The sequence below is a fragment of the Epinephelus fuscoguttatus genome, linkage group LG2 (assembly GCF_011397635.1).
Source record: "Epinephelus fuscoguttatus linkage group LG2, E.fuscoguttatus.final_Chr_v1".
Classification (NCBI taxonomy): domain Eukaryota; kingdom Metazoa; phylum Chordata; class Actinopteri; order Perciformes; family Serranidae; genus Epinephelus; species Epinephelus fuscoguttatus.
In genome coordinates, this window is record NC_064753.1 from 34762856 (window position 1) to 34788489 (window position 25634).

Here is a 25634-nt window from a genome sequence, read left to right on the forward strand (position 1 = left end):
ACAACAAGGTGGACCGGCTGTAAAGTGACAAGATTGACTTTATAGAGACATATGTATGGATGCTCTATTTCTGTTGGGTTTATCTAGGTCTAGTTACAGTAGAGGTAGCAGGGATGCAGCTAGGAGACCCTACTATGACCCTACTATAGCACCCCTGTAAGTGTTTAACGTGTAGAAAATTTTAAATGTAGACAGAGGTGGAGAGAGTACTAGAATATTGTACTAAAATGAAAGTATTGTTAATTTAAAAGAAATTTTGCCCAAGTAAAAGTACTTTTGTAAAAATGCAAACAAGGAAAAAAAAAAAAGTTGGTTACATATAGTTAGGGGTGGGGGAAATTAATTCTCAGATGCATCATGAGACACACATAGACCATTCAATAAATATTCACAAGTGTCAAAAACCAATTATGTAAATGTCAGCTAATAACATGATGTTAATAGAACAATAGAACTCAACCACAGGGGCAGTGCAGCACATCTTAAGGCTTGGGAGGAGGCACACATTAAAACCGGACGACCACCTCTTCATGAAGGTCTTGGTCTGGTTGTTTTGGTGCGAGTGCGATTGCTGTCTTCATATCTGCCAAAACGAACCGCATTTAGGGGGCAAACGAACTTGAGCTCAATTGAACCGAACCAAACAGGGCAGGGGTGAAAGCCTGACTCTCTGTTGGCTGTAAATACTGCAGTGCCCATGAACCTTGCCTGGCAATGCAGTGAATACAGTCATAGGTGCAAATCAGAGTGTTGGCAAAATATAAAAATTGCTTCATTGAGGCAGCTGTGAACAAAACCCCTACACCAAAGTTACTGTATTTATCCAAAATTGGTCCAGCATCTGAATGTGAAGTCACAGAAACTACAAATTTTCCATCAGTTTTCTCAACAGCTCAACAGCTGCCCACCATTAGTGCCACTTGTAAAAACACATTTTGGACACAAATTGGATTTTTTTTTTTTTTACCAAACTGCATCTTGGCACTCGTAGTTAACATCTCACTTTTATTAATTTTTATGTGGACATGTGGCTTGTACTTCTTTTAAGTTAAGGAATCAGATATTTTCTAACAGAGTTGTTCAGCTTTTGTACTGGTTCACCCAGAAGAGATTCATGCTAACTGTCAGTCACCAACCATAGTCTTTGAAGAAAATGAATGAGAATTGCCTGGATATCCCCCTACTTTGCATCTCTATGCAATATTATTTTGTAAATATATCAAGTTACAACTTTGGAAAAATGTTGTTGAAAACCAAGACATCAGTGGCTATTTGCAGCATCATGTTTTGAGGCTTACACCCCACAGTCAGTCCGATCTCCCCTGCCAAAACAGCTATGAACTCACACTCCTCTCTCCATGAGCCTGGGAAACAATATAGAAAATATTATAGGAAACACTCTTTGTAGAAACCAGGGGACGTCTGGGAAAAGACTCTTTATAAAATACTCTTCTTTACACAGAAACCCAGACATGCTGTAATGTTACTGACACTCCTTTTGCGACCAACAAGTTAAATCTATAACTGTGTCACTCACTTCCGAACGGCAAAGCTAAGGAAAGGGGCCAAAAGCTCCTGTTACTTCAAACAAGGCAGCGTCAGTCACGAAACAACAGTCGGTAGTCTAGACTGGCCGGCTCAGTCATCTGGCCGGCTCAGTCATCTGGCAAAACCAAACAATCAAAATGAAACAGAAAAACTATATAGCTGACTGCATATTACTTTCAGCCGAGGATGTACAGATGATGTGCTGCCATTTCTACTTTTGACTTGTTTATCAAAAAGTTTTTATTGTCATTATTAAGTTTTGTTATTCAGAAATATAAGAAAATACATTTTATCCAATTTAGAAACTCTATAAACATTTTCAGATAAACACATATTTCACATTTTCCTTTCTGAACTTAAACCACACAAAAAAGATCCAAGCATTCCTCATTCAACAAAGCTTTTGCATATGCTATTCTTAACACCCAGCAGCAGGTAGCTGTTAGTGATGCATTAACATTAACATATACCGCAGCAGTAGCTTGTCTGGAATAAATAAAACAAGAAATGGATTGAAAGCATTAACAGCGATAGCCGCTATTGCTGAGCAGACAAACAAAACACAGTGCCTACAGACACACAAACCTAATCAACATTAAATCCAGTGACAGACTAATCACCCAGAGAAAGGTAAGTGTGCTAAAAAGGAAAGTGACTGGTGAGGAAAAACACTCAGACATGAAAGCTGACTGCACTAACGCCCTCTGGTATTCTTTCTCAATTTATGTCCTATGGCCACAGGACCGTGTGGGGTTTGACTGTTTAACAACAAAAAGAGAAAACAATCCATGTTCACCCAAGTGCTTCCTATGAGAAATTAGAGCCAGCAGCTGGCTCGCTTAGCCTAGCAAGAGACTGGAAACAAGAAGACACAGCTAGCCTTGCTCCGTCTGAACAAAAAATGGCAACTAGCCCATCTAAAGCTTATTCATCAGTTGCTTTAGATCCTTTCAGGGCTGACATTACAATGATGTCAGTTTGTAGCTGGAGGCAAAACATGACTCTCCACTACAGGGCTGTAGGCTACATAGGAGTCTTCAATTTGTTGCTTTGTTGTATTGTTGGGAGCCAGAATAGAAGTAGGCATGGCTCAAAACATAAACACACATGGTTAACACTCATATATTAGATATAATCAAAATATCCTTATTAACAGGCTATGTACCACAGCCTTTTAAGGTAGCTGTAATTAAACCTCTCCTAAAAAAGCCCACCCTGGATCCAGAGGTGTTAGCCAACTATAGACCAATATCTAATCTTCCCTTTCTTTCAAAGATCCTTGAGAAAGTAGTCGCAGACCAGCTGTGTGATTTTCTCCATGATAATAATTTATTTGAGGAATTTCAGTCAGGATTTAGAGTGCATCATAGCACTGAGACAGCACTAGTTAAAATTACAAATGACCTTCTGATTGCTTCAGACAAAGGACTCATCTCTGTACTCTGTTTTATTAAATATTGGTGCGGCATTTGACACAACTGACCATCAAATTCTGCTACAGAGACTGGAACACTTAATTGGCCTAAAAGGTTCTGCACTAAGCTGGTTTAAATCTTATTTATCTGATTGTTTTTTGTTTGTTCATGTTCATAATGAGTCATCCTTACGTACTAAAGTTTGTTTTGGAGTTCCGCAAGGTTCTGTGCTCGGACCAATCCTATTTACTCTATATATGCTTCCTTTAGGTAACATCATTAGAAATCACTCTGTAAATTTCCATTGTTATGCGGATGATACACAGTTGTATTTATCTATGAAGCCAGAAGAAAGTAATCAATTAACTAAACTTCATAACTGCCTTAAAGACATAAAAACCTGGATGAGCACCAATTTCCTGATGTTAAATTCAGACAAAACTGAAGTTATTGTTCTTGGCCCGAAGCAACTCAGACTCTTTATCTGATGACATAGTTTCTCTAGATGGCATTGCTCTGGCCTCTAGCACCACCGTAAGAAACCTCGGAGTAACATTTGATCAAGATTTGTCTTTTAATTCTCATTTAAAACAAACCTCATGGACTGCATTTTTTCATCTGCGTAATATTGCGAAAATTAGGCCTATCCTGACCCGAAAAGATGCAGAAAAATTGGTCCACGCTTTTGTTACCTCTAGGCTGGATTACTGTAACTCTCTATTATCAGGTAGCTCTAGTAAGTCCCTAAAAACTCTCCAGCTAATTCAGAATGCAGCAGCACGTGTACTAACAGGAACTAAGAAACGTGATCATATTTCTCCTGTTTTAGCTTCTCTGCACTGGCTCCCTGTAAAATCCAGAACTGAATTTAAAATCCTACTGTTAACTTATAAAGCTCTAAATGGTCAAGCTCCTTCATATCTTAGAGAGCTCATAGTGCCATATTATCCCACCAGAACACTGCGCTCTGAGAACGCAGGGTTACTCGTGGTCCCTAAAGTCTCCAAAAGTAGATCAGGAGCCAGAGCCTTCAGCTATCAGGCTCCTCTCCTGTGGAATCATCTTCCTGTTGCGGTCCAGGAGGCAGACACCAACTTCACATTTAAGACTAGACTTAAGACTTTCCTCTTTGATAAAGCTTATAGTTAGGGCTGGCTCAGGCTTGCCCTGTACCAGCCCCTAGTTAGGCTGACTTAGGCCTAGTCTGCTGGAGGACCCCCTATAATACACCGGGCACCTTCTCTCCTTCTCTCTCTCTCTCTCGTCCTATTACTGCATCTTGCTAACTCGGCCATTCTGGATGTCACTAATTCCGCTTCTTCTCCAGAGCCTTTGTGCTCCACTGTCTCTCAGGTTAACTCGTATTGCAGCGGTGCCTGGACAGCGTGACGTGTGTGGTTGTGCTGCTGCCGTGGTCCTGCCAGATGCCCCCTGCTGCTGCTGTTATCATTAGTCATACTTCTACTGTTATTATACACATATGATTATTGTCACACATGTATACTATCAGATATTAATATATTATTATTAATTATAATTTTATTACTTTCATTAATGTTGTTGTAAGCTACTGTCATTACCGTCTGTCCTGCATCTCTCTCTGTCTCTGTCTCTCTCTGTCTCATTGTGTCATACAGTTTACTGTTAATTTATTATGTTGATCTGTTCTGTACGACATCTATTGCTCGTCTGTCCGTCCTGGAAGAGGGATCCCTCCTCACTTGCTCTTCCTGAGGTTTCTACCGTTTTTTTTCCCCGTTAAAGGGTTTTTTGGGGGGGAGTTTTTCCTTATCCGCTGTGAGGGTCCAAAGGACAGAGGGATGTCATATGCTGTAAAGCCCTGTGAGGCAAATTGTGATTTGTGATATTGGGCTTTATAAATAAAATTGATTGATTGATTGACATACCAGCAGCCACTGCCTGTCAACAAAAATGAAGACAACCATGGTTAAATGCCATAAGACGAAAGGACTGGACAGACGCAATCATCAAAAATGGTTGCTTGTGCAGCTCACACTTCATATCAGGTTAGGGAAAAAATGTTATTATCATGTCCATTGAATCAGAAATTGGGGAGGTATTAAGAGAACCATTGGATTTCTTCATTACACTAACTTTTTCGTGCAGTAGCTAACTTTAGCTTCAATAGCAACAAACCAGGGGAAACCATTCAAGTGTCGTCCTCCTTTGTAAGCAGTTACCAATCAAAGGACGCTGGCTATCCCAACTTCAGTGATCATGTCAATCATCCATCCACTGAGTGGGAGCATACGGATTGTCCAGTCTGGTCCCGATGGTCAGTGTTTAATTATTCAAGTAACACCTACGGTCCCGGAGAGAGATTGACCTGATATGGTGCGTTTGTAAATTCAGTCTGACGCTCTACACTAAAATGAGAGCCCCGTTGGTTGAAGAAACACAGCATTATATTTCTATATAAATGAATGAACAGTTAAGTTAATCACATATTCATTCCGCTCTGCACTTTGCTGCTCTGTGCCTGTGTTCTGCCACTCTGAGAGTGTGGTGCTCTGGATAGCTGAATGGTGCATTCGAACAGTGCTCTGAATTTATGAATGGTCCAGTTTGTACCAGAGTGCACTCCGACACTCGGAGTGAGTATTTCTGAATGCAACACTCGCATCATCTTCCTCCATTGATGAAAACAAGCCAACAAAACTTGCCAGATAGTGCTAGCTAATGTCTGTAGAGAATTGTTTTGCCTCCAGCTAAGCCCCGCCCACCAAATAACATCATACTGTTTGCTAACAGTAAAAGGATCTATATTTCAGTTGTTGTTTTTTTCTGTACAAAAACCCAAGTGAAAAAACAACTCTTAACTCTATTTTGGTTTTGGTTTGGGGAGTTATGCGCTGGACTCATTTTTGGCTAGGAGCAGCAGTGGTAGCTTCGCATCTAACTCTCCACTAGAAAGCGAAAAAGCATACTTCCCAAAATGACACACTATTGCTCTAAGACAGAAGTTAAAAATGTCAACAGAAGTAGAAGAACTGAAAGCAAAGGGTAACCTGTTCAGACGTCTGCGGGCAACAATTTAACATGCTGGATCACCTTTGGATTTTAATTGGAACCAAGCAACGGGGAGAAGTGATTGTCCGATACATGAGGTGCCCAGAGGTAAAAACAGGTTGCTGAGGAGTCTGGTGATATGAACTGTGAAGAAGTAAAAAATCATCTTTAAAATCAACTCCGTGTTTGGTAGGCATTGAATGGAGGCAAGAACAGGAGAGGAATGTTCCCTCCTCAGTGTGAGCTTTGCTGCTGTGTTTTGGACATGCTGCAGGCAAGACATGGCTGACTGCTTGACTCCAACATAAAGAGAATTACAATAATCGAGACAAGACGGGATTACTGCTATGATCTCCAAATTCATAAACAGCAGAAATTTCATCATTTATATTAAATTTGAGATGAATAAGCTTGTACCATCAATAGAGTTTAAGCCAAAAATTACACAGACTGTTTGCATGAGCTTTTCATTTGGAGTACTGGTGACTTAGAATGTTGGTCAGAGCATGACAGGAGTCTCTGGACCCAAGGACGAGGGCAATTTATGCTTGTTTAGTTTCAGAAAGCTTTCAGCAAACCAGCATTTAACATCCTCAAGAGTAGGGACTTGAAGCAACAGGGATCGCCCAGTTTCTGTGGAGAGTACAGCCGCGTGTGGTCAGGGGGAGATGGATATATGGATTTTGTTGTTGTTGTTGTTTTAATAGAGCCCACTGGGAGCATATATAAACAGGATAAAAATCTGATCTAAAATATCAAAATAGAGCCTATAAATAGGGCAGAAGAAGCAGCACTGAAGTACACAGCAATCCTGTTTTCTGCCCATTGTGGCCCGGGTTACTGCAATTATTACTCAGCGTATGAAAATGACTTCAAATACTATTTGACCTCCGTGTGGGTCCACGAATCACATCTTTGATAAACTTTGTCAAACAAACAAACATGGAATTTACTTTCATTTATATTCACAATGGATCCGTTTGGCTTAGATAACAGAAGATGCACGGGGTGCCTTTCAAAATGACACTGAGTCTGGAGCACCATGGCTCAACAGGGGATAAATCACTCAAAGCATCTAGGAGGGAGAGGGAACAAAACAAGTCTCTCTCATTTGAAACCTTGACATTCCAACATGTTTTTTCATGTAAACACCAAATAATTGTTTGGTTTCATTTATATCTCATCTCTCCCCCCCCCCCCCCCCCCCCTTTTGTGAAATATTCAAAGAATGCTCTGTGGGAGGGTTTGGAGATGCTGTTCCCTATTGGGAGCTAATATCCAAGTCAGCAGTTCTCAAATTGTAATGATAGAGTGCCCAAAAATGTAATCCCTCCTTGACTGTCTCCCATGGTGAGTCAATGACATAAGTGACAAAGCTATTACTTCAGACAAATGTCTCTGGCAAATTCACACCAGGATATCCAAGCAGAAATAATAATACCATCTTTCTTTGAACTTTCGACACTTCCTTTTACTTTCTTTTCCCATTGTTTTCCTATTGTATTTTGATTTTATTGTTTTGGTGCTTATTGAGTCGAAGGTGTGCCATGTATCAGAACATTCTTGACAAGCTATAAAGGCACAGAAAAGGTACCCTCAATAAAAAAAAGACAAATTTGAACTACTACTACCACTGCTGTGCTCTGAATTAGATTTTCTCCCCAAACAATTCTAACATGCCAGCAGTCTACAGTAGAAAACTGCACATGACTGTCTGTACACACAAAGACAGCATGGTCAAATACAGATCTACCTTATTCAAAGACGTATTATGCAGGATTTTCCTAAATATACAATGTATAGACTCACACAGAAGTAATCCCTCTCAGTCATCCTTTATGAGCTACTACAACTGTGTGGCCGTATATTTATCTGTAGGGACTCTGCTCTCTGTATTTTCTTGTTTTCTTCTCTTTTTTTGCTTTGTTCAGAACATTTATGAGTGTGTACCCCCACAGTGCTCCAGTGAGGGTGGGGCTTTATAAAAAGGTAGCTACAAGGTGTCTGATCATAAGCAGCATGCGTCCAATATAGGGGGGCTAAATGCCAAACTAGAGTGAATCTGGGGTTGGCTTTTACTTTCATTTTCACTGGCGAACATGTTTAAAACAGTAACTGACAATCTTTTGTAGTATACTTTTAAATTAGGCCTGTCCTCAAATAGTTGACCAAACGTTAGTTGACCAGAAAGGTCATTATCGGGCAGGATTTCATTGGTCACTTTGTGGCAGAAAAAAACAAACAAATGTGAAACTCTCAGGAGCTGCACTTTGTCAAAGTAAATCAAAACCTATATGACTGGACCATGTGGGAATTTAATTTGAAAGGACAGAGGAAGTGGCCACGCTCAGCAGTCAGACAGGAGTCATGTTAATTTCCAGGGCTGGTACCTGCAGTTTTTACACAGGCTAGTTAATAACATGTCGGACAGGAAATCCAAAGTGAAGGACGAACCCAAGGTGATATGTAAACTCATCTTCATTGGTCGACTACAAACATGATGTATCATCTGAAACATGGAAGTAGCTACATGCCCATTAGCCACTTAGCACAATCATTACTGCTTTGCCGACGGTGTCATTAACAGGCGGCTCGCTCAGTGTGTGACGTGCACTTGTAGATAAAATATAGGCCTATATAGAGTGTGCCAGGGCTGACGTCAAAACCCGGAAGTTTAGCATCGCGCTGGTTCCCGGAAGAGAAAGTGAATGTGATTTTTGTATTGTGTTTTTATGTCAGAAAATAAGCTCTGTGGCTAACACACGTTTATGATACTTACAGGTTTTGTTCAGTGAGATAATCTTCACATATGAACACCTTTCATACCGCATTTGAAGCTTAAATGCGATCGCCAGAAATAAAAAGCTAACGTTAGGCTTTAACGGACTACATGACTACTCCATGGTTGCATGATTCTTGACGTCATCGCCACTAAGCTTTCAACTGATTTCGGCCGCTTTATTTTAAAAACATTGTATAATGGGGAAATCGGACCGTTTAAGCAAAATAAGAAGCTGTAATGGTGGACTGCCAGCACTCTCGCCTGTTCAGGGGTGATGACGTTTAACGTCCCTGACAGGGTTTGTAGTCGTATTGAACAACTTGTTAGCAACCGCCTTTTTTACGACACGTAAAAGCTTCAAAATTCACAAGTAGGATATTTACTGACATGTTTTATGTCGTAGAACAAAACCTGAAATTCGCTTAAGCTTTTGTTAACCACGGACCTTATTTGAGGCATTTTACCAAAATCCCATTCAAAAAACATATTGACTTTTAGACGAGAGAACCGGAAGTGCTAAAAGCGCTAATGGAGTTCCGGGTTTACTGGCACATTCTATTACTGGAGGTTCATTAGTACGGTTTTGTATTTCTCTGTAATGTAACACAGTATTAACAATGTTGCTGAAACTATTCTTTCTCACACCTTGAACTCAAACCATTGTGTTGCCCCGCCCAAAATATATCATTTAATATTTAAATTAATATCATAAACATGTGGGCAACTAGTCAATAAATGGCCCTAAATTACGACTATCGGTCAACCAGGAAAACCTTGGTCGGGGGCAGCCCTAGAGAAAATTTAAAATATTATTAGTCTCATTTAAATATTTCATCACCATAACATACAACATTTAAATGACAGCTCATTGTTTGTTTGCCAGGAGGCACATCAGTTAAAAATAGTGCATCGCCAAAGACTGATAAATTATGTGACTTGCTGGAAAATCCAACAAGTCTATTGGCCACAAAAGCCATAAAAGCATGTAGAGAGAGCTACAAAACTACAGTAAAATAACAGAAAATAAGAAAAGAAGACACACAGTAACATACCATCTCTCACTCCATTAACAGAAAATAGCACACCATGTATTTGTTCTACATTCACACCTGGAAGCTTCCCAGTATGGCTACTATCTGATCTGTTGACACCAAGCAACCCTGTTGGGTAGTTGGGGATGTGGTGCCTTGCTCAAGGGACCTCTCAGTCACAAGTCCTCTTCATTAACCTTTAAGCCCTCCATGGAAGCTATGACCTTTTGATTTAGAAAAAATGATCATGCTTAGAAGCTGTTGTTCATGGTGTAAATATGGCAATTATTCCTGTTTCTCAACATTTTCTTTACTTTTTTTTAACTTTACTCCTACACTTATTTTATGTGACATCTGTGAATGCTAATATCTAAAATGTACTGGTGATCTTGTATGTCCCTTAGGTGTTGTTATTTATATAAACCATTATAGGTTTCTACTACACCCTCACACATACTTTATATTTATTATTTCATGAGACTTGTATTTATGTGTGTGAAACAAATAAACTAAACTAAACAGCACAGGTGTGAGCATGAAGCACATGGTCAAGTCAACATTTGAAAAGTCCGAATTTTCCCAGGAGGCATCGTAAACAAGACACAGGAATGAAGAAAGAAGCAAGAGCAGCAGAAACTAACGATCCACAGGAAATCACCGTACTTGCAAACTTTCCCATTTTTCGACGAATGTCCGCATGCTTTTTTTTTTTTTGGGGGGGGGGCAACGTTCTGGCAACGTGTCGTGTATAAGCCCTAAAACTCTACAAGTCTACTGCTTCCCGCCCCCGACGCTAATACAGCTACACTTGGCATGCACACGACCATAGACCGTGTATAAAGATGGACGACATGACGGCTCCTGAAAATTAAATCGGAAGCAGCTCGACTGCCCCCTGGTGGCTGGCTGCAGTAAAGGTCATAAAGCCTGCCCTCTAAATGTTAGTGGATGGGACATGGGCCAAACTAAAAACTCTAAGTACACCTCAAATAAATTTTTCCCCAAGATGGTTTATGTCATTTAAGTTTTTATGACGCTGCTGTATGTTCAAGTGTTCAGCTTTCTGATAGGGTTTTAACTAGTTATTAAATGCTTCAAAACAAGGATTTTACAACATGGTTGACAACTGTGTGAGCCAAACAGCAGTCTCGCACTCAGTGGTCTTGCTTGCAATGAGTCAGATGGATGTATGGGCGAGAAATGGAGAGTACTAAGAGATGCAAACACTCAAGCAAAGGTATCTTGGGAAGCAGAATTTATGTTTCTTACAGAGGTTTTGAAGTAAGGGGCACTGGTCGAGCACAGGGGTCGCATGGTGCAATTAACTGAATAAATGAAAGAATATAAACTAATGTAGATCTATAAATATTTTAGTTTATGCCAGAAAACAGGTTCACCAGAAGGGCAAATTATTTCATGTTCTTTCCTGAGAGTTAAAACTAGAATTAAAAGTATTTAACATAAAAATGCTGCTACATTACTAGGACCCCCAGACCCCGCTCTTTGGTTTCAAATCCTATTTCCTATTTTCAGGTCTCGAGGTTGGCAAGTATGGAAATCATTACCCTATGTCCTCGCACTCACTGACAAAACTAGATAATGATAGAATCTACATGTATATAGTAAGTGTTATGCAGGGTTTACAGTAACATTGCTGCTTCTGAGTGTGCCCCAGCAGACTCTGCAGAGTGTGTTGAAGAGGATGATAGAGCAACTGTAGCACGCACAAGTGTGTGCGAGGAGTGCATGCAGACATCCAGAGCAATGAGCATGCTGTACACCTCAAAGACAGGCCCACTGAACATGGTCCACATAAGTACGCACATTTAGTGATATTTCCTTTTTCAAAGCACCATGCAATATCTTGTAATGTGTTTATTTGAGAGGGCACTTTACTTCCTGAGTTCACTCCTTGATTGAGAAAAGGCAGGCATGTTTCTTGACAGGCTCGGTGGCATGGAATATTTCCCTCAAATCAAGATACTTGTGTAAAACATTGCCCTGAATAAACACACTGACAGTATCTTGGTCAAGATGAGTCGACTCTGCTTAATCCGACCAAACAGGACTTCTGTGGCATTTAAAGTAAGACCGAAAAAAAATATGTGTTCACATAGGTTTGATTTGTTCATAAGGCTCGCTTCCTTCGTTCAAATACAAGAACATAATCATATATGTTTGAAAGTGTATGCCCAAATGTGCACTCCCTGAACTTCTGAGAAGTAACTGGCTGTGCATCGGCAGTGTAGCTTTCTAGGCTGCATTAGTCTATGAGGCGGAGGCCATGGACACCTTTCACCTCTCCACAGCAAATGATTGATTCTCTTTTTCCACCAAGTGCAGATGGCCATGGTCCACATTTGGAATATGGCCTTGTCAGTTGGAAAGCATCGCTCCAGGTTTGCAGTGTGAAATGAGTAAAGGGCTGTTGAAGCAACAAAGGATCTCTACATTAAATAAAAGATGGGGACAGTATTAACCCTGAGGCTGCTCAGTAACAAGATAAGCCCATAGTAACCTTTTAATCACCAACAGAAAAAACACTCACACACACACAAGATTACTTCAAACTGAGCTGTCCATCTGGTAAGATATATAATACAGCAGAATGCCTGCAAAGGCACTGGACCCTGCACTCTGACCCCTCTCGATGACTCACATAAACATAGAATTTTTATTGAGGGTTCAAATCTTAAGAGTTTTCTTATTGCTGCTGAGAAATGGTTGGCTTGAGTAAGTCCTGTATATGATTTATTATTTTAATCACTGGAGTGAAGAGGCAACATTTGATTTTTCCTTTAGCAAATAAGAAAAGCAACACACTGTTAGCACTCTCCTTCTTTTAAAAGTTACATCCAAAACTTTTGTGTCACACTGATGAAAAAAGTTGTTAATATCTAGTGAGAATAATGAAAATAAATTCTTAGAATACAGTTAGCTGAGGGGATTTGTCCACATTTTTATAGCAGCTGGCTGAAAGAACTTGATGTCCTTTACTGAAAGACTTCCCATTGTTGAAATACACAAGTTATATGAAGCACAGAGTGAGCCGAGAGCAAGACATTGTTCTGATGTATTCCATCAATGTCATGTTGATTTTCTTGAGAAATGTGTGTGTGTTTTGTTATACAACCATAAACTTGAAAACTAAGATTTAGTATTCATGTCAGTAAACTGTCAGCTCTGTGTTTTCCATGGTAAGATGGGTTCTCTACAGTGTTTTCTATAATGTGTCAGGAACGTCTAGCACACGATCAATGCTACACATAATGCACCCTTTGCACTAAGGCAGTCTATCAATGCACTGCCCAGTCTTGTGCTCTGGCGATACCGCTGTTTACTTTTTTCTAGGAAGATGAAGAAAATTTAGTGCAGTTTCCATAACTTATTCATGGCATTGTGCCTTCTGTTTGTGTTTGTTTTTTGTTTGTTTGTTTGTTTTAAGGCACCAGCATGTTTAAGACTCACAAGGTTCTAATAATCACAAAGCACATAAAGCTAAGTTCTGTGCACAAGTACAGTAAAATGGAAGCAAAAGTTTTAATGCTACACCAGTTGTTTCAGTCTGTCAGTCTGCAAACTTCAGTCTTGTGTTGCTATTTTTTAGGTATTTTTTTCTTTTATTGTACAAACTAAACATAACCCACATACAAACATGTATCACATAACAGTACACACCCATATAACAAATAAGAAAGAAAGTGAAAGTTAAATGAGGTGAATTCATGAAGTGAATTTAGTTAAACTTACTGTGCCCCATAATCCATATGTGGCAGCAGCTCATGCCATCCCTATAAACTCAACAGCACGACTCACTAAGCTAAAACAGTTTTTCTTATTGTCCAAATAAAAACAATCTTCCATTTAGCAGTAAGACATCCTAATGTTACATACAGTACAGGCCAAAAGTTTGGACACACCTTCTCATTCAATGCGTTTTCTTTATTTTCATGACTATTTACATTGTAGATTCTCACTGAAGGCATCAAAACTATGAATGAACACATGTGGCGTTATGTACTTAACAAAAAAAGGTGAAATAACTGAAAACATGTTTTATATTCTAGTTTCTTCAAAATAGCCACCCTTTGCTCTGATTACTGCTTTGCACACTCTTGGCATTCTCTGGATGAGCTTCAAGAGGTAGTCACCTGAAATGGTTTCCACTTCACAGGTGTGCCTTATCAGGGTTAATTAGTGGAATTTCTTGTTTTATCAATGGGGTTGGGACCATCAGTTGTGTTGTGCAGTAGTCAGGTTAATACACAGCCGACAGCCCTATTGGACAACTGTTAAAATTCATATTATGGCAAGAACCAATCAGCTAACTAAAGAAAAACGAGTGGCCATCATTACTTTAAGAAATGAAGGTCAGTCAGTCCGGAAAATTGCAAAAACTTTAAATGTGTCCCCAAGTGGAGTCGCAAAAACCATCAAGCGCTACAACAAAACTGGCACACATGAGGACCGACCCAGGAAAGGAAGACCAAGAGTCACCTCTGCTTCTGAGGATAAGTTCATCCGAGTCACCAGCCTCAGAAATCGCAAGTTAACAGCAGCTCAGATCAGAGACCAGATGAATGCCACACAGAGTTCTAGCAGCAGACCCATCTCTAGAACAACTGTTAAGAGGAGACTGCGCGAATCAGGCCTTCATGGTCAAATAGCTGCTAGGAAACCACTGCTAAGGAGAGGCAACAAGCAGAAGAGATTTGTTTGGGCCAAGAAACACAAGGAATGGACATTAGACCAGTGGAAATCTGTGCTTTGGTCTGATGAGTCCAAATTTGAGATCTTTGGTTCCAACCGCCGTGTCTTTGTGAGACGCAGAAAAAGTGAACGGATGGATTCCACATGCCTGGTTCCCACTGTGAAGCATGGAGGAGGAGGTGTGATGGTGTGGGGGTGTTTTGCTGGTGACACTGTTGGGGATTTATTCAAAATTGAAGGCACACTGAACCAGCATGGCTACCACAGCATCCTGCAGCGACATGCCATCCCATCCGGTTTGCGTTTAGTTGGACGATCATTTATTTTTCAACAGGACAATGACCCCAAACACACCTCCAGGCTGTGTAAGGGCTATTTGACCAAGAAGGAGAGTGATGGAGTGCTGCGGCAGATGACCTGGCCTCCACAGTCACCGGACCTGAACCCAATCAAGATGGTTTGGGGTGAGCTGGACCACAGAGTGAAGGCAAAGGGGCCAACAAGTGCTAAACACCTCTGGGAACTCCTTCAAGACTGTTGGAAAACCATTTCAGGTGACTACCTCTTGAAGCCCATGGAGAGAATGCCAAGAGTGTGCAAAGCAGTAATCAGAGCAAAGGGTGGCTATTTTGAAGAAACTAGAAAATAAAACATGTTTTCAGTTATTTCACCTTTTTTTGTTAAGTACATAACTCCACATGTGTTCATTCATAGTTTTGATGCCTTCAGTGAGAATCTACAATGTAAATAGTCATGAAAATAAAGAAAACGCATTGAATGAGAAGGTGTGTCCAAACTTTTGGCCTGTACTGTATCTCATTTTCATCACCAGTAACCTATCTATTTTGTCTCCTAGTATACACAGAATACAACATTTAAAAAAAAAACTCTTAAAAGATTATTGTGAGGGCATCTGTTACAACTGTCTAGAAGGAATTCACTGCAGGGCACTGCCACAAACAGTGTATCAAGGTACCCCATTGACCACCTGTGCTGAGGCTCACAAGTTTATATATACTGGAGACCAATCCTTTTTTGGCAACAATGTGCCTTAACTTACTGTCTATAATCACCACTGGCACCCATTTATGAGTTTAGATTTCATTATGGAGTATATTTGTTGGTAAGGCAGGAAGGAGGAATCATTTAGGTTGTACTCCTTTAAATATTAAATGAAACTATTTTCTTATCCCAGATTTAGGGTGGTGCAATATTATATCATTCATGATAATACCAGTTAAATTTAATCTAAAATCTAAAATATATGAAAAATTCATATTGTGATACTTGCAATATTTGAACTTGACTTTATTTACGTCATACTGTTACGCACGGATGCAACAAGCATGGCTGAAAGTGAAATTATAACCAACTCCACAGTGGTACCAAAAAGAGTAGTGTGGAATAAACTGTGGCGTCCTGAATGTTTTATTAACAGCCCCGGACTTCTCAGACTCTTTTAGCGACTTACTACTCAGGGGAACTCATTCATCAGCTCCTCTAGGAGCAGCACAGCGTCTCTCCCTCTCCTCTCTCGCCGAGCGGTCACGAGAGTCTGTGTCGTCAAGTGATTTTGAAACCTTTGGTAATGTAAACCTACAAACAAAAAAACTACATTAATGTGAATGTGCAACAGTTATGGTATCATCACAGCCTGTCAATGGTTACAGCCTGATGATTAGAGGAGAAATAGCAGAGCATAAAGGTCCAGGTGGGAACAGAACTACTCAGTCATTGAGAATTTTGCTAAAAGAGAAGGAAATTGCCTGTTGATTTATAAACATATAGATCCCATGGTACAGTCATGGTACAGTAAAAATCCATCACTTTACTGGGATAACATGCCTTCTTGATCACCTTGAAATATGGTTTGCAACCAAATTCATTTGAACTGTGATATGGATGCAATCACATCTTTAGAGCTGCACATTTGTTTCTGGGTAACCCATGATGTATTTTGTATTTTTAGAAGGAAACCCGCTGGGACATTTCATTGGCTTTTGACCCAATGCTCTGATACTGGGATGTTTTCAAACCCTGATCTTTCATGGAATAAAAGGTCAAATGATACTGGTTCATGCAGTTTAAAGGTTCAGTTTCAAGTGCAGTATTTGTGCTACTGAACAAGGTTTTGTTTTTAAGTAGAAGCCTTGATTGGAAGTCAGAGTACAGAAGGGTTAGAAGAAACACACTGGGGTTGTCTAGTGGGCCGATTCAATCACAGATTGTACATAATGGCAAAGGGGGGAAAAAAGCATTAAAAAAAAGAAAAAAAAAAGGAAATTATGTTTCAATTATAATGCCCCAGCCATCCAGCCGTTCCTATCAAACATAGATTCACAAATACAAAACTACACTTGAGGGCTGAATGAACGCTCTGTAGAGTGATGCACTTAATGTAGAAAAAAGCTAAGAAGCGCAAGTTCAGCCCGCAGACTTTAAGCACAACAGGCTGATTGGTGAACTTGTCAGTCACATCATGGTGAGTGTAAATTAAAGGCCAGAGCTGAAAGACCTGCCTGCAGGTTCCCTCTCAGCTACTACAGCAAGATAAAGAGTTGCATAGAGGATGGTGTGCCAATGTTGCTCCATTTACTGCCCAGCTCCAGACTACTGTTTAAGACCAACAAACAAGAAATCTGATTATGTTTTAGTGAGTCACTGCTGTGTTTCCATTGGCTTTGAGGTTCCAAAGGTGGGTGTTATGTGGCGATGTATCAGTGTGTGTCAATTGGCTTTTTTAAGAAGTTTAAAGAGGACCCTATCATGCTCATTTGTGGCCAAACATTTTGACAAATAAATGTAGGTCTTAACTCAGCCCCAAGGTCTAAATGTGTTGTGTTGTCGGCTAACCGCTTGAGGTAGGGTTGGTTAGCTGCTTAGCTTGATCGTTAGCTCTGTTAGAGTCTACACAAATCAATCTTTCAGCTCATTTTACTGAGACCACCCAAGCCAAGTAGCAAAACTGTTTTAAAACATTAACTTTAGTTAGCCAGTTAGCCAAAGCCTACAGCTAAGCACTGGGTCTGCAGCCTAACGTTAGCTCCTGCAACCGTCTACTACTACACTTTTAACGCTGGGTAGTAGCTTTCTTGTTTAATGATTATATATCAAATTCACATCTCATACAGCATACTTAAAAGAGTGTGATCCCAAATTTCCAGATTTGCCCAACAAAGTGAACTGTCTCGTCTATCTGGAGTAACTACTGTGAAAATCCAGCTGTAATCTGCTTCCAGTTTGCAAAGCGGGCCTCAGGAAAATGAAGGGAGCACAATAAAAAATGTTTGATTTTGAAAAACAAAATTAAATAAAATAAACTCCAACTACTTATTAATTGTCTCTTCTTCCTTTGACAGTCCAAACAAGGGCCTCAACAGCTCAAAGTAGGTTTGTTAGGAGGTGTGGCTCAGTGGCCCGCAGGCGGGCATTGTGTGCATTATTAATGTTATTAACATACTTTTTGTAACGAACATTCAGGTAGCTGATGAGCTGTGTGTCTGGACAGAGATAGCTCCCTTCTGAGCTTTTTTACTTTGCAGACCTTATATGCAGTTATGATGTATAATGATGGATTAAGCCACGTGAAAGAATAAATGACAGTTTAACTGAATCCACATTTGCCAGCTGCAACATTAAGGGGACGTACTCATTAATGCACCAATAATTACCATCCAATATCATAATATTTAGCCTATTATTCTGAAATGGGTCATTCTCCATCATTTGTACTTTTACCAAGTATATTTTAATGCTTATATGTATTGTTATATTTTGAATGCAGGACTATGCTTATAACAGAATATGTAAACACTGTGGTACTGCTGCGTTTTATTTCTTCAGTAAAATATATGTCTTCCACCACTTCGTTTTAACTAAAACTGATCATTATAACCTTCATAAAGGTTGAATATAATGTATAAAACTGCATTAGTGTTAGCTTGATGTACCAAATAAACTGGTTGGGTTCCATTCCTTCCAGTGATTCCAATTCCATTGTGGAATGATTGACCACAGAGCACAGTCACATCACAGTGACAGTTCAAGACAAATCCAAATTTCTTGTAAACAGACTCCCTCAAATTCAAGCATCTTGTTTTTGGTTCGATACACTTGACTATTTTTGTCAAAGTCTAGTTATTTCACACGAATTTTCAACGTGAAACAACACAACCAAAAACATCTCTACCAACAAGTGACCCCTGGACGTTTGGTAAGTGGATTTAATTTTCCCAATATTTGTCCCCACAGAGGAAAAAACTTTTTAAGTGAAAATCTGGTTGCAATGTAGATATGTAATCAGCAGACATCACATGCTCATCCAAAAATCTCAAAGAGTAATTGGGTGCCAGTCCATAAAATCACAGCAAAGCAGAAAAACCCGACAGTACTCTGTTTCACTGCTGCTGTGCAATCTACTATATTAAAAGTATTATACTTATTAGTGAGTGCTGTTGGGTTTTTCTACTTTGCAATTTAGATATAAAATCACATTTTGATCACTGTATTTAATTTTGCTCGGTTCACAGATAATGTAATTGATACAGGCAACCAGTTTTTTGGTGAGCAGATATTCAGAGAAATAAGTTGAATCCAATCAGTCACAAGTTTCAGTTTCAGATTTCTGCGATATTCATGGGTTCCAGAGATGACGTTTCTCATTTCTACTCTCCTCTCAGGTGTAAGACATCAACAGATATCTATGGCATCATGACAGACAACCAGGTCACCATAAGGAAACTGATTTCCTCCACCTCCTCAGACTACGAGGTGCAGGAGCTCCTAGGATGTGGCGCCTACGGAGCTGTCACTAAGTGCAGGAAGGTAGCCACCAATGAAATGGTGGCTTTAAAAATCCTTAAGCGCACAGATTACATCGATTTTGCAAAAGAAGAGGTGACAGCCAAATCACATTTATCACCTTTTTCTTGTATTATAATACTACTACAACACACTGCATTCACACCAAATTTCTCTCTAACATCTCATTAATTACCCAGGCGGAGACACTGACATGGATGAAACAGCTCAACTCCGAGAAGTTCAACATCGTTGTACTGAACGACTCCTTCATCTTTGAGGGATGTTTTCATCTGGAGTTTGAGAAACTTGACATCAGTCTCTGCCAATTCATGGAGATGCGCAGCTCAGACTCTCTTCAGCTGCAGGAGATCCGCCCCATTGTACAACAGGTTTGTGTTTGTAATACGGAAGTTGTAACACAGATTGGATTTGTGTAAAACAATCCATCTTCCAATACATCTTTTGTCTTAAGCTGTAAATGTCAGTGAGGATGTTAAGACAGTAAAACAACAAATAAGTATAGACTTTTGCACTATGTTAGACCAAACACATAAATGTATTTACTGTTTCAGCTCTTTGAAACTAAATCAGATTTTTTCTGATTTCAGTTGGCCACTGCTCTGGAGTTCATAAAGCATGCAGGGGTCGTACACGCTGATCTTAAGCCTGAGAACATCATGATGGTGGACCATGTACGGCAGCCATTAAGGATAAAGATCATTGACTTTGGCATTGCGTGTAGAGATCCTGAGGCACGCACAGATCAAATCTTACAGACCCTGTGGTACAGGTAAGTAACTGACAGCACACCAATGAAATCCTGCAGGTGTTTGCGTCTTAGTTAGTCTCTCAGAACCACAGTAATGTGTTTGTGTTTCTTTTGTTTGACTTAGATTTCCAGAGATACTGCTGGGGGCTCCCTTCAACACCGCCATCGACACGTGGTCCCTGGGCTGCATTGCAGCCGAAATGAAACTGGGCAAAGTACTGTTTCCTGGAAGTGATGAGTATGATATGGTGAGTAATACACTTAAAACACACCAAAAATATCAACTTAAGCCACAATGTCTTTGTCTTATTATATTTAAAAAAAGAAAATAAGCAAACAAAACTACTTTGGCTGACAATAGCGAGAGCTAGACCAAAGTGGTAAACATTACAGTTGCTGTTATACAATGTAGACATAGAGAAATGATAAGAAAATAGAAGTAGAAGAAGAAAGATAATATATATTATGCTAAGATATCTATATATGAATCCAAACAGAAATAGATAAAATGCACACATACTGCCTGATCATCAGAGATCAGTATATTTCTAACTTGTAGATGCTAAAGGCCAATTTCCACCAGATGCGTGTTGGTTGCGTCTCCGCTCCGGTACAGCAGCGGAGCCGATAGGATTCCATTCTAGTCAATGTGTGTGTTTCCACCGGCTGCGGCTGTGCTGCGTGCCGGCTCCGTCTCAGCTCCGGCACTCCGGAGCCCTCCACAACAGATACGCAGGACTTCTATTTTTGCCGGACGCCGGAGCACAACGCAGCAATTCAGCACAGAGCAGATCGTGCGGGGCAGTAGGTTGTGCACAGAAACACGATAAAACATCCGGTTAATTTTCAAAATAAAATACACAGTGTTCACGGTGGATCATATTTCCCTGCACTACACCTTAAAAACTACATAATGGGCAGAGGCAGGCCTGAAGTCAACAGGTCAGAGGTTTTCAGATGTCATTTCACCCCATGAACACCATGGACGAGGAGATATTAATCATGGCAGTGCACCGAGATGTCTTCCGGCGGAGCTGCACCGCACCGCACAGCAAACGCAGCCGGTGGGTATTGACGGACGGCGGAGCACGCAGCGGATAACCAGCGCTACCGTTCCGCAACGGACACGCATCCAGTGGAAATCCGGCGTAAGTTGGAGCAACTCTCTTGTGAAACCTTACAAAAATGTACCTTGGAGTATAACCCAACGTTGTGTTGTGCCCACAGCTAAGATATATCATATACACTATTGGACATCCACCAGCCCACCTGCTCTACAATGGAGTGCACACTAAATTGTACTTCCGTGGAGGATACAGAGGACCTTGGAGATTTATGGTAACATTATTTGGCGTCATCTAGTTGTATTTATAACTGTTTACATTTCTGTGTCTTTGCTTGTCACTGGAACAAATCAGCTAACTCAAACATTTCTTCTCTTCAGTCTACATATGAAATAGGTAAATCTAATTGTGTTGGCCACACAATCTTGGGCCTGGACTTTTTTTTGTGGGCATTACATGACCTCCCAGAGGAAGATGCCGGCGCACATGAATGTGACTGGGCAAATTTTGCAGACCTTCTCAAGAAGATGCTTACAGTGGACTCTTCTGAAAGAATCACTCCGAGTCAGATCCTTCAGCATCCTTTCATAACGATGAGCCACCTTGTCGGCACATTCGACAACAGCCCACAGTAAGTGTGAGCTTAGATGCTGTGAGTATTTTAACAGTGCTGGTATAGATAGGTGAAGTTGACTGAGGTGCTTGTCTTCCAGTGTAAAATCTTCTGTGGAGCTAATGAAATATTGTGACGTGCTGAGCTCTGATGACGGCACGGAGACGACCTCCAACAGCCCGGCCCTCCACCCTGATGAAGGTCACGCTGCTGGGCAGAGCGAGGAGGAGCAACTCGGCCTCCAGAGCATCCGTGAGAACAGTCCAGCAAAGAAAAGGAAAAGGGACTGTTCTGAAGATTCGGAGTCTGGCAACAGGTAGGTGTTTGAAATATCTTGTTGTATTACTTATTTCATATTTTGAGGAAAACTGTACTGTACTACTATTTGCTGTCTTGCTGAAAGTTCATGTGTATAAACAATCTAGAGCTAGAACTGCCCACATGGTGGTCACAAGGAGGGAAACAGTTACAGCAAGAAACTCCACATAAAACCACATTCTTGCTCCCAGTCTTTATGCTAAGCTACGCTAAGGCAGACAAGCCTCTTTAGAGATACAGATTCTAACTCATTTTTTCTTTTTCACATAGGAGCCGTATTGCCACAAAGAGGAGGAGTCAATGCCAGGACGCAGCAGACACAGTTTGGCAAACACGCCCACTGCTGCGCAAAAGACAGAGGGATGAATCAGATCAACGCTCATCCTCTGATAGCAACTCCCAGAAAACAAAAAAGAGGCGCATAAACCTCGATAAAGAACCGATGGAGAGGGTCACAAGTAAGATCATCTATGGAAACACACACATGCAGACAATGATTGCACCATTCCAGGAATTCATTATAATTATTATTGGTTAAGAAAAGGGGTCAGACTTTGTGAGCCTTTCTTGTATGCTGAACTCACATTTTAAAACTTTTTTTTTTTCCCCAGAACTTCTGAGCGACACACAGGAAGCCCCATCCAGCTCGACACAGGTCCATTCTTGGAAGAGAAAGAGGGCTGATGAAGAGGCTACAAGCCCAGAAGAGGACAAACCTAAATTGAAGACTGAGAATTAACTCTCATCTTCACATTTTTGTACAACTTGATTCTATCTCCATCAGTCACTTGAGATACAGTATGACTGCAGCTTTGAGCCAGGAGAAGATGTCATCAGGTGGCGTCCAACTGTCATTGGGCATTTCGACCCTCAACGACAACGCCCTCCAGTTGGTGGTTGGCAGTGATGGCCAGTCACTGCCCATCTTCTCCTGGCTCCCAGCTTAACTCCTCCCTCCTATTCCATACCCAGCATGAGGCTTTCTCTGCTGACTCCCCCAACCTATGGACAGCTGTCTTCCTCTCCCTTCCTGCTATCCCCAGAGCTGTGAACATCTTCTACACGGACTGTGCAGGGAAGCTCCTGCACCCGACCTCAACTTGGAATAGCCAGGCCTGCCATCCTTTGTCCCTGCATTGTTGGATCAGGTCCTGGTATGTTGTGGCTTTTCTCTCTGAGGCCTGAACACATCCGTCAGTTTGATCAGGATCATCTTCCTGACATTTGGATGACCTGGGAAAATGTAGTTTCTTTCCCAGGTCCACCCTCATCTCCCATGATGGTACTGTCTGCAGGAGGCCCTTCTTGGTCTTCTTGGAGGATGGTGGTTTTCCCCCCTCACTCATGAACTGAATAGATGGTGTTGGTCTCACATGGACTTGCCGCTTTTTCTGTCTCTCCTGCTCCAAGATGTCAGCCAGTGCTCTGAGGACCTTGGTGTGATGCCAACGGTACCTCCCCTGGATAAGAGCAGTCTTGCACCCAGCCAGTATGTTCGCCATCATTCCTCTTTCTCCACATAGCCTGCACAAAGGGCCCTCCCTCATCCCCCACCTGTGCAGGTTTGTTGGTGTTGGAAGAGTATCGTACACTGAACGGAGCAGGAAAGAGATGCGGAAAGCCTCCTTGTGGTCCAAGCTTGACGGCCCTGGCCCTTCTCCCTTCCTCCTCAAGCTGCCAGACCTCAGCTTGGATCATGTCTCTCCTCTGCCTTGGGTCTGCTTTCCCCACTGTTGGAAATGGGTGGAGCTGAGTCCCTGTCGCCCAAAGCACTGGTTCCCCATGATGTCCTTCAACTTTAGCAGGCTTTCTGCCTGTGCAACTGATGTATCCGCTGCCCATTAGCGTCCAGATCTTGTGGTGACGTGTGCGACTTTTTCATTGGTGGAGTCTCTGTACATCATCACAGCTCTGCACTTTGCCACCTTGAACTCCTCCACCACTGATGATAGGGGTAGTTGTAACTGTCCGGACCTGATGTAGAGCACTACTGACGTGAAGCTTGGTGGAATACTGAGCCACCTGCGGAGATGTTTGTTCATTCTCCTCTCTGTTCCTTCCATTGTTGTCATTGCCACTTCGTAGATTGTCAGGAGCCACAGGAGTCTTAGTAGCAGGCCATGTTGGATGAGCCAGGCCTTATACTTGCCTGGTAGGCCTGAGCTCTCCGCTCTATCTTCCATAGCCAATCCCCTTCCTGCTCCTCTGTCATGGAAACACTGCCTCCGTCGTTGAGGGATGAATTGTACCATTTGCCAAGGCATTTGATTGGGTTTTCCTCAATCGATGGTATAACCTCCCCTTGGACTTGTAGCTAGAACTTGCCTGTTACTTTACCATTCCTAATCACCATGGTCCTTGACTTCTTTGGCTTGAACTTCATTTGAGCCCACGTTGCCACATCATCAAGTGCCTTCAGAATCCACCTTGCTTGCACATGGGTTGATGTTGATATGGTGAGGTCATCCATAAAGCCTCTTATTGGAGGTTGGGGGATGCCAGACTCCATTCTTGGCTCTGTACGACATCTATTGCACATCTGTCCGTCCTGGAAGAGGGATCCCTCCTCAGTTGTTCTTCCTGAGGTTTCTACCATTTTTTTCCCCCGTTAAAGGGTTTTTTTTTGGGAAGTTTTTCCTCATCCGCTGTGAGGGTCCAAGGACAGAGGGATGTCGTACACTGTGAAGCCCTCTAAGGTAAACTGTCATTTGTGAAATATGACTTTATACATAAAAGTGATTGATTGATTCTTTATTCATACACATATTAAACATCTATTAAATATTTTAATTGATTGCATGCTTGCTTGATTTTAACTTTAGAAAAACTGAGCAAAACTATGTACTGAATATTTCTTTTAAAATGACATGGTTAAATTTAGAGTAAGACTTCTTGTAAACTCATTACTTGGGCACCCAATCTTCTACCTAAACGTTGTGTGTGAGGAGCCACTGCTCCATACTAGGGCTGGGCCATATGGACAAAAATTCATATCCCAGTATTTTCAGGCTAAATGACGATACACAATATATATCCCAGGATTTTCTAAGAAGTGGACTACATGTTCAGTTGCAAGCTGATCCATAGCTGAAGTCCCCTGTTATTTCTGCTGCATGTGTTTTTCCCCAGCAGGGCAGGTAAAAGAAGTTTACCTTTTGGAGGTGAGCTGTTTGCAGAGGTGCAGTAAGAGCCTGCTGTCTGCAGCTCTTCATATTATTACACTTGTCTTAACTGAAGAAAAGCCGCTAATTAAATTCCGCTATTTCCATAATAAACATATTTTAACTCCTATAGAGTCTTAAAAATAAAAGTCCCCCGTTATTTTGTCACGTATAAACTTTTATTGTCAAGCAGCAAAATAAGGAAATGTTGAGTTTTCGGGCAGCAACTTCACACAACTTTGAATATGGCTGATAATGAACATGAAACAGTAAAATAAAGCAGATATCTAAAGTAAAAGAAGGACGGAGGAGAGAAACTAAACTCCAAACTAGTGCTGCATGATTTGATAAAAATGTGCAATTGCGATTATGGTGGACAATATCACGATT

The 25634-nt window shown here is 41.1% G+C and overlaps 1 protein-coding gene across 1 annotated transcript; it reads left to right on the forward strand.

Moving 5' to 3' along the window:
• The first annotated feature begins 19226 nt into the window (after positions 1–19226).
• On the forward strand, positions 19227–22822 carry LOC125899524 (homeodomain-interacting protein kinase 1-like). The gene is made up of 7 exons (XM_049593921.1): positions 19227–19412; positions 19517–19708; positions 19928–20109; positions 20213–20336; positions 21885–22081; positions 22354–22541; positions 22695–22822. Exons 1-7 carry the CDS (start codon positions 19227–19229, stop codon positions 22820–22822), a joined length of 1197 nt encoding a protein of 398 aa, XP_049449878.1.
• Positions 22823–25634: the final 2812 nt, after the last annotated feature.